The sequence below is a fragment of the Argiope bruennichi genome, chromosome X2 (genome assembly GCF_947563725.1).
Source record: "Argiope bruennichi chromosome X2, qqArgBrue1.1, whole genome shotgun sequence".
Lineage (NCBI taxonomy): Eukaryota > Metazoa > Arthropoda > Arachnida > Araneae > Araneidae > Argiope > Argiope bruennichi.
In genome coordinates, this window is record NC_079163.1 from 91149603 (window position 1) to 91163352 (window position 13750).

General features: G+C 28.8%; 1 protein-coding gene across 3 annotated transcripts in view; it reads left to right on the forward strand.

Annotated features, from left to right (window-relative positions):
• LOC129960616 (AF4/FMR2 family member 1-like) overlaps positions 1-13750 on the forward strand; it is a 206747-nt gene that overhangs the window by 184601 nt on the left and 8396 nt on the right. For all 3 annotated transcript variants that reach the window (XM_056074152.1, XM_056074154.1, XM_056074155.1), the window contains 13 exons: positions 342-402; positions 853-890; positions 1185-1380; positions 1493-1668; positions 1787-3598; positions 4531-4666; positions 5648-5896; positions 6405-6547; positions 7236-7317; positions 8442-8578; positions 9526-9597; positions 10028-10124; positions 12708-12960. In XM_056074152.1, coding sequence (XP_055930127.1) covers positions 342-402; positions 853-890; positions 1185-1380; positions 1493-1668; positions 1787-3598; positions 4531-4666; positions 5648-5896; positions 6405-6547; positions 7236-7317; positions 8442-8578; positions 9526-9597; positions 10028-10124; positions 12708-12960 — 3452 coding nt within the window. The remainder of the gene's footprint in view (positions 1-341; positions 403-852; positions 891-1184; positions 1381-1492; positions 1669-1786; positions 3599-4530; positions 4667-5647; positions 5897-6404; positions 6548-7235; positions 7318-8441; positions 8579-9525; positions 9598-10027; positions 10125-12707; positions 12961-13750) is intronic.

Consider the following 13750-nt stretch of genomic DNA (forward strand, 5'->3'; position numbering starts at 1 on the left):
TAGCTGACTTCTGTTGATTTGTCTGTAACTTACAATTTGCGCTGTCTATAGCTTGGGTGCATGCTCAGATTTCAAATGGAAGGTTTGCTGCTGCTTTTGAATTTCATTCTTTTTAAAACTTGCATCTCTTCTCTGCACCATACATACATATATATACTGTGGGTATTAAGTAGAAGGGGTTTTAAATTAAAAGATAAGTAGATTTAAAAATAACGATAAATTCTGTTAGATAATATGACAGTATTTTTTTAAGGAAATATTTTTTGTTAGATACTGTGAAAACTTTTTAGAAAATTATTTGCATGGAACTTTTTCTGAGATACGTTATCTTATCTTTACAGATATGGATCATCATCCCTCCAAGATGATTTGGAGATGAGTGACAGTGATGAAGAAGTAGTGGTAAATATTTTTTCTTATTTATTAACTATTTGTCTGCATAATTGTACACATGATCCAACATAGTTTTTTGCAGCAGCCTTTTAAAAAAATTACATTTTGCTCTGTCCTAGAAAAGTCCTTGTATATTCTTTATTTACACATCGTTACGTTGTTTTATTATATATAGAACCTGGCCTTGTGACTTTTCATATAATATATTAACTACCTTCTAATATGGTACAAATCGGTTCTCTAATTTTTAAAAATTAAATGTATGTAGATTATTATTAGTTAAGGTGTTCGAAAAATGTTCTAATTCAGGTAAAATTGCTGCTGGTTAGATTTAATTTTTAAAATTTTTTGTTTAAAAAAACTAAAAATTTATTAAAAGAGTGAAACATTGGTTTCCATACTTTCGATATACTACTTATTGATGAATATCTTGATTTACTATTTTTTTTTCTTTTATAGGTTCCAGAAGAAAAACGCAGTCCTATACAATACATTAAGTAAGTAATATTGATTAATATGTCGATTTTGTTGGATAAATAAAAATGATTTTAACAATATATTTCTGCTTTAGCTTTATTAGTTACTTTAGCTTTACTTTATTAGTATTTAAATCGATTATCTCTACAACATATGCAGTGGAATGTTGTATTTACGAAACATTTATTTTCTCCTTTTCTTTGCCAATATAAGAAAATTGTTTTTCATATGTAAATTTTATTTATTCCTTAATAAACAAGATTCACACTTATAAATTGTCTGTCATATTATATAACATTCTATTTTTCATTTAGATCTCCTATTCTTGAACTCCCTGAAACTATTCCAACGATAGCGAACACAACAAATTCTGCAATGGAATCAAACTCAGCTGAATCTTCAAATTCTTCAAGTTCAGACAGTGGTGAAAGTGACTCAGATGATAGCAGCTCAGAATCAAATGACTCAGATTCTTCAAGTGAAGCTTCTGATGAAGAGATTTCATCGAAGGTATCGCGTTAAAAATTATTTTGCAACTATTTTTATTTGATAAATTTCACTTCCTTTATTATAGTTAAAACTATGCGTCTTGATGATTATTAACTTATTAATTTTTTTACAGAAATGGGGATTATCCAATTTTGTGGATGAATCGCAGAGAATCCATTCTCCAGCATTTTTTAATAATGATCCTGCCGCAAAAGAATCATTTCGTCTTCATGCAGAACGAATGAAAAACTTTGTCATTGGAAATATAAATCCTCTGAATGGAGCCTCGAGTACTTCAAATATCTTGCCGTAAGTTTGCTTGAATGAAAAATGAACTATAAAATATATATGTTAGCATATTATATAAATTGGAAAGTCGTTTCATTATTTTTAATACTTCGATTAAACATTTGCTTTTTCTTTGCAGATCTGCAGCCATAGGTAGTGCAACATTTTTAGTTCCTGACGTACCAGTTAGTACTAAGAGTGACTTATTAAGTCCTATTCCATCTCCAGTGCATACTGCTGTTGGCCCTAGAACTCCTCCATCCCCATCCTGTCCATTAAAGGAGAGCTCTTCTGATGTAAATAACGAGCCTGTGACAACTGATTTAGAAAAATCTGAAAATGATAATACATTTGCAGTTAATAATAGATCAGACGAACCTCAAGTGAGCTGTGATTCGGTTGGAGAAAAAATTAGTGAGCCGATCGAAAAGTTTAAAAAGCAGTTACGCTCAGGCAAAAACAAATCAGATGATTTAAGTTCCGAACATGAATCTTCACATCTAGATTCGTCTGTTGATGAACCCAGTGATCCGAAAGAACTCTCTGATAGATCTCTTGAAAGCGACAAACTAGCTACAGCACCTGACAAAAATGCTTCTGATTCTGTATCTGCTGGTAATTCTGAGTCTTCTCCCGAAAATTATTCGATTAAAACTAGGCAAAGAGTTTCGGCAGCAACCTCTGCCAAAAAAACGAAATCTACTGGGGATAATTCAAATGAAAATAATCAAAAAACGGATGTAGCTATTGCGAAGCTTAAGCATCCACGAGCATGTAGAAAATCAAATGAAAAGCAAACTAAGAAAGCTTCTACTATTACATCTGCAAAACCATCTGTGGAGGAGTCTAAAAAACCATCAAAACCGGAAACAAAAGAGACACCGAGTGAGAAAGTAAAAGAGCCTTTGAAAGTATCTGGCAAGACAAAAAATATTCCCAAAATTTCAATGAGATCTCAAAGCAAAGTTTCAAAATCTTCTCCAAAGCCAGCTGTTGAAACAAAGAAAACTGATGTGAAGAAGAAAAAGAAAAAATTCTCAATGGAGAATTTTCTCCAGAGTCCTGAAAATGAAAATGCCAGGTTATCTAACTCATTACCACCTTTTACTCCTAGTCCAGAACGATCACCTATTCCAGATTGTCCAAATGCATCTGAAGCAGCAGAAGAGCCTCCGGATTCGCCGGTTCTTCCATCCAGAACGCCTGGTAGACCAAGCTCTAAGAATACTGCAAAAGGTAAGAAAGTAGAGAAGTTAAGGCGTTCAGTGCGATGCAGTGAACGTGCTTCAATCAGTGCTCAAGCTGATACTTCAAATGTTTCTCAGTCAACTCCTGAAAATACTAAAAACTCCAAAACTGTCGGGAAAGCCAAACGTAACATTGAGAATCTTCCTATTTCCATGGAACCACCAATCGAGTTACTATCTCCCATTCCACAAGATCCTCCGCTTTGTTCAAAAGCATCGGACAGTGTCATTCCAAGGAAAATTATGGTTTGCATTCCATTAGCTAAGATTTTAAGACTCCCTGTGTTTCAGCAAGATCAGGAGTCTGCGGCAAAACAGGCTGTAAAAAATATTTCAGCCATAGAAGACATAAGAACTCAGAAAAAGGATGGTAATGAGAAACCATCTACAATTGTTACTCCTAAGCAATCTCAGACTAAAGATTTAAGCGAGAAAGCAGCTTCCACTCCCAAAAATACCAAGAATGGTACTAAAACTGTTCCTTCAAACAAGAAAGCTAAGGCTTCAAAACCAGTGAATGAAATATCAAAAACCAATGCTACTACAGATGCGAATAAAACCAGTATTAAAGTTAAAGACAAAACACTCAATGAAGCTGTAGAAAATAAGTTTTCTAAGAAAAGGAAAAATGATGGTGTAGAGAAACAAACTGCAAAAAAGCCAAAACTGCCCTCTCGAACAACAGATGAAAAGAAACAGAAGGAGTAAGTCTAAGAGATTTTCTTTACCTAGATAATCTTTGTGTAAGATTTTCAATGTAAATTTATTTTTATCCCATTATAATACGTAATTTTCAGTTAAATTTCTCCAAAAGAATTTCAATCTTTTCATAGTATGTAAATAATTAAGTTTCTGCTTATATATATGTAAAACATTATGTGATTTAAAGAGAAGTGGATGTGTAATTCATTAACAATATCTATTTCTGATATTATTGAAATAGTCCAGTTTTTGTCTATCGTCTTTTTAAAAGGCATGAACAGGCGGCAGATGCAGTCTGAAGGCAGAAAGCTGGAAGAGAACGTGTGAAAGTGCTTTGAACTTATATAATTTTAGAGAGGAATTTGCTGATACTGCATTTTGATTACTGTGGGAAAATAAAAGCTCGCACAACTGAAAAGTTAAAGTGAAATCATAGTTCGAGTGGTTAGGAAATTATTTTTAGAACGTAAATAATTAGAAATTATTATATTTATACTTATTGTTTCATCCATATTGTAATAATAAAAATTCAGTTTGTCAGTAGTATCAGTGTAGTTTTTGTAGTCATAATAATTATTCACAGTAAACTATTTTGTTGGAATTATACAAAACTTTCTTAGAACGAATATTTTGAATTTTCTTAAAAATTGATTTTATAATGCATTTATTTTGGCTTCTCATGCGAATGATAGGGATGTCATAGTTAAAGGAAGATAATAATTCACGTGATTTAGGTGGAATGTATTAAATGCATTTTTTTTCTTTCTTTTTCTGATCTCGTGAATGCTTATTTTCTTTTCAATTTTCTTTATTGTTATTTAAATTTGTCTTTTTCTTCATTACCTTTATAAAATATTTGTTTTCACAATGCCTTGTTAAATATAGAATATATAATAAATACTTACTATTACTTATATGTTTATATTTATTATAGGCAACCTTCAGCTTTAAAATCTGATTCAATGGCGAATCAACTTGATAGTGCCAGTAAATCTAAAGGTCTTGAAAGATGTGATAGCACTGGTAGCTTAAGTTCACTGTGCAGTCAACAGAGTCAAAGAAGCTCTAAAGTAAGGTTCACGAATTATTTCATGTCTTAAATTTTCTGCTGGGATATTAATATTATTACTTTTTATGCATTTGTCATTTATGAATTTAATATTACCCACAAAGAAAAATTTGATAATAATTGAATTTTCTGAATAAAATATGACTTTAAAATTTGATTATTGTATAGCAAAAAGCTCAACATTTTTCTTTTGATGGAAATAAGTTTTTTAGTTTTTTATTAAAATTTGACAGATTTTGTGAGTAAAAATTGGTCTGTCCAATTTGGATGCATTAAAGAAATTCCCAAGATGAAGATGAGCAGAATTCCCATTACTGGTGTATTGAAGAAGTTAAAATACAAATATATATTCCCGAACCATGATTACTGGATAAATGAGGGTTTATTGCAGAAAGTTCGCATTTTAAAAAAATCCACATTCTCAAAATGTAAACATTTAAAAAAAAAAGTCATAACTTTTTTTAATTCTGAAGGCATTTAATACTTGTAAAACTGATATTTTGGAATTTCTTTCTGATAATAGTTATAAAATTTCTTGGATATTCTATTTTTACCTCTTAAATTTCTAGACTCTACAAAAAAAAAAAAAAAAAAAAAAAAAAGTGTTTGTCATTGAGATAAAGTAGCTGTAGGTGAAAAAAAATAATACATTATAGACCCCCAACAGAAAAGGCATGCATTTGCATTTTTATTCTTAGATTTGAAATGCATTTTGCTTAGAGTTGCATTTTTAAATGCACTGATTATAACTAAGATGTATACTCTACAGTTTGCTTACAAAACTATCTAAATGCTTCCTTAAAATATTGCTTTATGTAGTTATGCATGCTTTTAAATATATTGATAGCAAGGGATTTTTAATAACATATTTACAAAAATAATGTTTCTTATCTTGACGATTTCTTTTATTTTGGCTTATTTCATTCTTTTAACTATTCAGTAATTTCGTTAACTGAATTATTCTTAAATGTACTACTTTTAGTCCTCTAAAGAAAAGAAAAAAGACTCTTCTTCAAGTACTCCTGAATCCAAAAGAATAAAAACATCTATGTCACCTCTTCTCTCTCTAAAAGATATTAAGCAAGAAAAGGAAGATAAACTACCTAAGAATCGTAATACACTTGATGCAAGAATGCAGCTTGATAAAAACAAATCGAAATTACGGGATAAAGCAACTGTAAAAGATATGACAGGGCCCGACCAGTTTTGGGATGACTGTTTCTCTAGTCAGGTACGTTCACTGTGGTTATGGGAGTTCATAAATTTAAGTGAAGGTTTATTAATATTTGTAACTTTTCTTTTTGCGCTTAAATTATTTTAAGCTCATTAAGCTCTATAGACATTACAGTTTCATTTTATTAAACGTTTTTTCTTATTGATATATTTATTCTGAATATGCTTGTTTTAACATTCAGTAAATACGCTGTCTTGTTACAAAAGATAGTTTTTATAATTTTAAACTATATATTATTACAGAACATGATTGTTAATATCCCTTTTATATGCTATAATTTATTCTTTTACTTTAATTTTAGTTGTTTTGTAAATATATAAACAATTTCATAATTGTTTTGAAAAGTTTGCTTTATATTCCAGAATCTGTCTTTGTATTTTGAAAAATAAAAAATCATCTGTTTTTGTTATTTGGAAATTGAATTGTTAATCTTGTATTTTACACTTTTTTGATGTAAATTAAAAAGAAAAAAAACTTATACTTTCTTAAACTTGTATTTTTATAGTTTTGGGATGAGCAATATAAAGAGGATATTAAAGGGAAGATGTCTGGTTCTAGTCTGGATATGATAAACAGAGAATTAGCTGATTGGGAGAATTTTGCGCCTGATATGCACAAAGACATAAAAGGTGCATCTGCTTTGAATAAGTGAGTATGGTTTATGAAAAATACATAAACTTTTTTACTGAATTTATAAACTATCAATTTTTCTATAATTTTGGGAAAATAAGTGAGATTATAAAATATAACAGATATAATTACTGCATTATATTTTGAAGATCAACTGTAAATATATCTTTATGTAAATAGTTTCTGCATTTTTCTCATCCTTTCGTAATTTACTATTCACAAATTTCTAATGACGTTTACTGAGATTTTAAGAGCGCCTTTCAAGCGCATGTTCTTTCTAGTTACACTAAACTTATTACTGGTAAGCAGTATGAAAAAATTACAATTTTAAGTATATTGTCAGCATTCATACGTTTTTAACAAGTGTTTCTAATCCTGAAAAAGGGAAAGAAATTACATGTTTCTATGTGTTTTAACATAGTAAGTAATATTAAATATTAATGTTATGTAAAAAGATTTATCCATCTTAATCTAGTGCTGTTTGTATAAGAAAGTGTGTTTGGAATGAAACTTTAGGTAAATGAATATCGTATCAAACGAATTTTAATGCCTCGCAGTGAATATAAGTTAATATAGAATTAGAAAATACACAGTGAATTATCGGGGCATATTACAATTTAGAAATATGCATATTTGGCGATCATAAATAATTCAGTTTTGGAGCATCTTTGCTATTTTGTAATTAATGCATTTTCTCCCCCTTTAGACATAACAATCAAGCACCTATTATGCCAATGGATTATTTTTGGACAGAAGGTAAAAAGCAGCTCTACCTAGCTGAAAAAGAAGTAAGTTTATTAAGAAGTTTATTATTTAAGTAAGTTGAAAATTAAGACAATATATAAGATATCGACTGTGATGCACAAAAATACATGTAGGTTGCTAAATAAATTTCTCCACTTGATATGAAATTATTAGTGTGTATTGAAAATATTTATGCAAACTAGCATAACGTTCAGCTTGTCATATAGTACAAAAAGTCAAATTTACGTATTTGGCATTTGCTCTTTTAAAATGGTATTAATCTTATTTTGCTCAAAAGATTATTAACTGAAATTCGTATGAAACCCTCAGAAGTAAGTTCAAGATTATAAAAATAAATATGTAGCAGTAAAATGTTTCGAAACTTTTTAAATGTTTGTAATATAAATTGGACATTATATGACGTTATAAAGAGTAAAAAATATCGCAATTATGCAAAAATAGTAAAATTGAGTTTTATTTTGTTAAATTATGTTTTTAAATGCGTATATAAGAATTTATAAGCGACTTAATTGGAAAATATGAGATTCGCGTTGCCTCCCTTGTTTCTTTTATGTGGAAAAAATTAATTTTAGATATTATAGAAACAATGCGCTTTATTTTTTTTAAAAAAATTATTTTTCTATATTTATCATCCTCTGTACTAGTTTCGAACAATCCCTAAGAATCGGATAGTCTTATTCAACAGAAATTGAATTCTAAACAATGGTTACTAAACAAACTGCATTTTGAATTAATGAATTTTAATATTTTTTTTTTTCATATATCCAGGTGTTTTTACTTTAAATAATTTTCACCTCTCAAATTTTATATAGTAAAAACAGACAATTTATTAATATATGTGATATTTATTACACACATGTGGTAAAATACTAATTTGTATTTCAGTGCCATTAATTTGTATTTCTGTGTCGTTTCTTTAGTGGAAAAGAAAAGTTAAAAAAAAAAAAAAAAAAAAAAAATTCTGGATTTTCAAGATAAAATTTTTAAATATGTCATAACTTTGAAAGATTACAACCATTCCAATTTTGTGTTTTATTTAAATATATAACCTCAAAACGTTGGTTAAATACAGATAATTTATAAGTTATGTTTATCTTTCTTTTAAGTGTCAATAAAATATTAAATTTGAATTCATTTAATTTTACAGAAAGACCCATTCCAGCAAGCTGTGAAATATTTCGAGGCAGTTGTACTTTTTATTTTGACTAGTCAACAAAGAGAAGAATATAGCAAAGATACAGATTCTGTGTATAATATTTATGGTGTAACTCTAAAACTGACTGTGTAAGTATAGTTTATAATGCGAATATTATTAATTTAAACATTTAATAACAGTACTTAATGAAAAAATTAAAACATGAAATAATTTTCGTATTATAGAGCTGTATTGTTTCAATCTGTATTTTGAAAGTAGATTACCTCTAAAATAAAGAATATCTTTAGTTGTATAGACAAGTGAAATTATTAGCTGCATGCTGAGCCAAGTTGGTTTACCCTGAGTGTAAGCAATTATTCAATTGAGTTCATTAAATTATTCCCAAATTTTAAATTTAAAGTATTTTCTTTAAATTACATAAAATATATTTTGAAATGGAAATTACTAAACCAATCAAATTATTAATCAAATATTTCATGCATAATTTGATTGAAAAAATAGGATTCTTCATTAAATTTGAATTTCAAATTAGAATAGCAAATTAAAAGGCAATAATATTAATTATAAAGTCCAAAAATTCATTGATTTAAAACATAGCAAATTTATACTGTTGAATTTCTTTAAGAAATACTTCTTAATTTCATGTTTTCATATTTATTTTGTTCCATTTTCTTAGTACTAATTTTTGATTAGATTTTGTATGTTATTTTATGTAAGATAAAATTTTAATAAGCGTTGATGTATATAATTGAAATAAAATTTAATATGAAACAAAATTTAAAAAATAAGCAACGTATCTTTAAAGGAAAAAAAAAAAAAAAATAAAACTGTTACAAAATAGAAAATACTCTTATTAATTCGTGTAGTTATTTTCAAGGTGTTTTCAAACGATTTACATTAAAAAAAATAACTGAAATTTTTTCAATTAATATTAATTAAAGAATCAATTAATAAATAAAATATAACTTTTTAAGTTCTTCTCAGCTTTTATACACTGTACATTTGCTTCAACTATATGTGCATGATATGTATATGTGATAGTTTGATAATTTACCATTACTTGATTTCTTTATAGAAAATTGCTGCAAAAGATTAAGAAATTACAATCTTGTCCTGGGAGTACTGAGTTTAAGCTGTTGATTCTTTGGTAAGTAATTATATGCTTTCAATTATTCAGTTTAGTTCAGTTTCCATGAAAATTTAAAGTTGCGTAATGTAATGGGTGCGAAATAATGAAATTGAATAAAAGAAAAAAAATGCTTTATTTAAATGTATTTGCTAAAATCATACTTGTAATTCATGTGCAAATCTTGCATTTTCTAGAAGCATAGTGTGCGGTGTAACTTGATATGTAATAAAATTCGTTCGTTTCCCGTGTCTCAAACATGAATTTCAGATATTACATAGAAAATGTCCTCTATAAAAATGAAATCTCTTTTAATTTTGGAAATTTGGAAATATTTTGACGTTATAACTGACTAGCACTTTAAAGGATATTGTAATATTGAGTAATTTTACATGAGGTTCTGTATGTATATTAATCATGCTGATGAAACGCTTTCTTCAATATTTTCTAGTTTGAAGTCGCAGTCCCTGTTGAATGTGAAACACTATAATTTAAAGATCAAAGAAGTAAAAGAAGAACTCGAAGGTGTTAATGATTTCTTAAAGCACGTAAGTATTTTGCATGAATGCTTTCCATATAAATCTTAATGATGAATTTTTTTAAATTATATATGTTACGGCCAAAGTCCGAAGTACGGCCAGTTCGCGAATTGGCCAGCCAATTCGCGAACTGGCCAAGAGGTTTGGCCAAAGTCCGAAATACTTGCAATTAATATTGTATTTTCTACTTTGGCTGGCCATTTCGCGAAGTGGCCGGGAATCCTTGGCCAAAGCCCGATATGATAATCTATACTTATAAAGTTCAATGTGTGTTAGTTAATATACTTATAATCATTCTAATCTGCGACTATCATCTAATTTGGGGCATACATTTGCTAACAAAATGGTCTAAAGGAACTAAATAATTATATTTAATATAACTTTAGTCAATAAATGATCCGATGAATCAGGAATTTTAAATTTTTACATAGGTTCTCTGCCCTTTGAATCATATTTAACAAAATATTCTTGAGACACAAATATTTTAAATAAAAATTGTTAAACTCCAACCAACTAAATCAATCACTTAAAACTGACTGATTTATGAAATTTCATTATCACTCTTCTATAAAAACTGGCGATTTTAGACTACTTCACCGACTGTCTCAATGAAGATACGCTTATCTTCTGCAAGGACAGTGATTGGCCTGTGATTATGAAAATGTTGATTGTTTTAAAATTGATGCATAAAAACTTCATGAATCGGCCAGATTCATCGCAGAAGATAGGAACGTTTATTTATTTATTTAAAAGTTGAAGTGTCAAGAGTATTTCGCAGAATATGATTCCTTGGGACCAAAGGATTGTGTAAAATTTAAAATTCGTAATTTTTTCATAAGTTCATTTATTGACTGAAATAAAATAAAATATTTTTATTTGCATCATTTAAATCTTTTGAAAGTAAAAAAAAAAATAATAATAATAATTTTACAATGAATCAGAGAAATTTTTGTTGCATAATTCTTTAAGATATTATATAAATTATTCTGCAGTGCACATATAATTTCACTGCCAAACGACTCTGATATCAATTTTCATATTTAAAAAAAGACATGGTTAGCTTCAATATAAAAAGCTTTTATCTTGATTGCAGTTTAACATTTCCACTTCAATTTAAAGTAGAAATTTTATGGATACTGACAGAACATTAGAGAAAGTAGTACAATGAACAGAACTGTTTAAGGCCTACATAAGTATATAAGTATGACTGAATCATATAACTACCAAACTATGAAGCTCAAAAATATTTTGCAGAAAAAGCTACTAAGTAAACAAGTTATATTAATTGAAAATTTTAGCGATCATTAATACTGACGAACCGGCTGGTTGCTAATATGGCTAGTGATAAATAAATATAATGACATTTATGTATAAAATATAAATAAGGTCATGTTGTAGGTGAAATTCGACAGATGGCGCCAACAAAGAAATGTCTTTAAATGATATTAATAACAAAACTATATTTCCTTCATATTTGTTATTATCTTCCTTATATTTGCTATTTGTCTTTGCAAAAAATTTCATATTTTTGAAGAGATATTTCGGGAGAACGGGAGACAATATTTCGGGAGACAATGTGATCTGGGATCTTTAACATTAAGTACATGGAGGGGAAAAAGACTAAGGATCACCCTTAAAAGTAATTGAAAACTGAGTACTCAATTTGTCTTTGTATTCATACACGATACACAACACCTTTGCTCAAGATATAATTCATTCATTTTGAAGGGCGCAAATCTAATCTTCACGCTATTTTGTTACAGCATATACGTTCACTGAATAATTTCTATTATGGCTTTAATATGAGAACAGAATGATACGAGATCATATTTTTATATATTACAAGCTTATTTTTAACTGAGAGGTGTCACTTATATTTGAACTCGTTTCTGAAGCAATTGTACTTAAAAAAAAAAGTACACAGAAGTATTCATTTTTAACAGTGTGTAAAACAATCTGCTCTTGATTCCTTTCTTCCTACTTTGGCCGATCGTCCCAAGCCACTTCGCGAATTGGCCGGCCAAAGCCCGAAATCAAGAAAAGATCGGACATTGGCCGCTAAGTTTACAGCAACGTTGGCCAGTTCGCGAATTGGCCGATTTCGGGCTTTGGCCGTAACATATATATCAATCATTTGTTCAGCCACAATTCAGTAATTGTTTCAAGTTTTATCGTATATTTAATAATCTGAAATATGTACAGATGAGAATACATAGAAACGAAGTCAGTGTTCAGGAATGAGTAGATATCTCGTAATGTTGATGTCCGTTTGAATCTTTTAGATAAATGGTAGTCTACTCCTCAAAAAAAAAAAAAAAAAATCTTGATTTAAGTGAAATAATTTATGAGCATAGTTTTGAAAGAATATGACCAGACTATTCATTCTGCCTAAGAATAATTTTGGTTAAAGCTTTACTTTGTGTTTTAAAAAAATTCGGTTGACAGCTATTTATACATTCAAAAAAGTTTCGTTTCAAGATAACTAGTTAAATATATTTTCTTTATATGAATAAATTATAACTTTTTGAAACGTAATACCTAGCAAGTTTTGAAGTAATTTTATTCATTATTAATGCTTTAACTTTTTTCTAGCAATGCTCGGCATCTTTGAATTCGAATCAGTCTCGAGTTGGGAATGCTGCTGTCGTTCCTCCTCATTCGCCAATTCCTTCTCCAGCAAGCAGTGTTAATTCACAAAGCAGTAATTATAACAGCAATTCAGTGCCAGTTCCCCAGAGCATACTAGACATGATATGTCGCCAACACACTCATTTGATTAATCTTCACAAGGGTCATGACCTGTGGGAACAAGCTGACATGTATATGACTCGAAGTAATTTAAGAGGTAAGTAGGAAAGGATGGATATTCCTCTATTATTTCCTTTATGTTTATTTCTTGGATATTTAAATCGTACTGCATGATTCGTTCATGAGCATTTTAAGAAATTCTATTCGGGAAATTAGTATCTACAAATTCATACAATTATTCACATTTTTGAAATTTTGATATGAAAGTAATTTTTTTTAGAATAATGCTTAGCAAATTCTTAATTGCATTTACATTTGGATGAATGATCCTAGAACCCCATTTACAGTTACGCTATTTTACATGGAGACCGTCTCAATTTTGCAATTGGGAGGTTTAGTTGTGGCTGCGCCATTTTCTTTCATGTGTGCAGAATTATTTCTTTTTAAATCTAAAAAAGTTGAAAAGGTCACAAAATGATATACGGTGAAAGTTTAATTCATTAAGTAACGTCTGTTCTGACCGAGGCTTTAAATTACGTGGTCTGTTTTTATATCTAAACACGTAATTTTAAAAGAAGGCATTAATTATAAAAATGCGTTCGTATTTATGTTGACTTTTATGAGCTTTCAAAAATCTATAAAATTAAATATTCTAATTTTAAGAATGATCTTTGTATGCAATGAATACTTTTTCGTCATTATGTCTCTTTTCATAGTGTTGTCTGAAATTCTGTCACTTGGTTTTTACATGCTTGTATTGGTCTTTCTTTCTTTTTTTCTTTTGTATGGGATAATTGTAAGCTGATTTAATCGTACATTTGTTTCTCCTTTTTTAAATTACTTTTTTTTCTTGTTGAAATCATACAATATTCATCTAATATTTAACT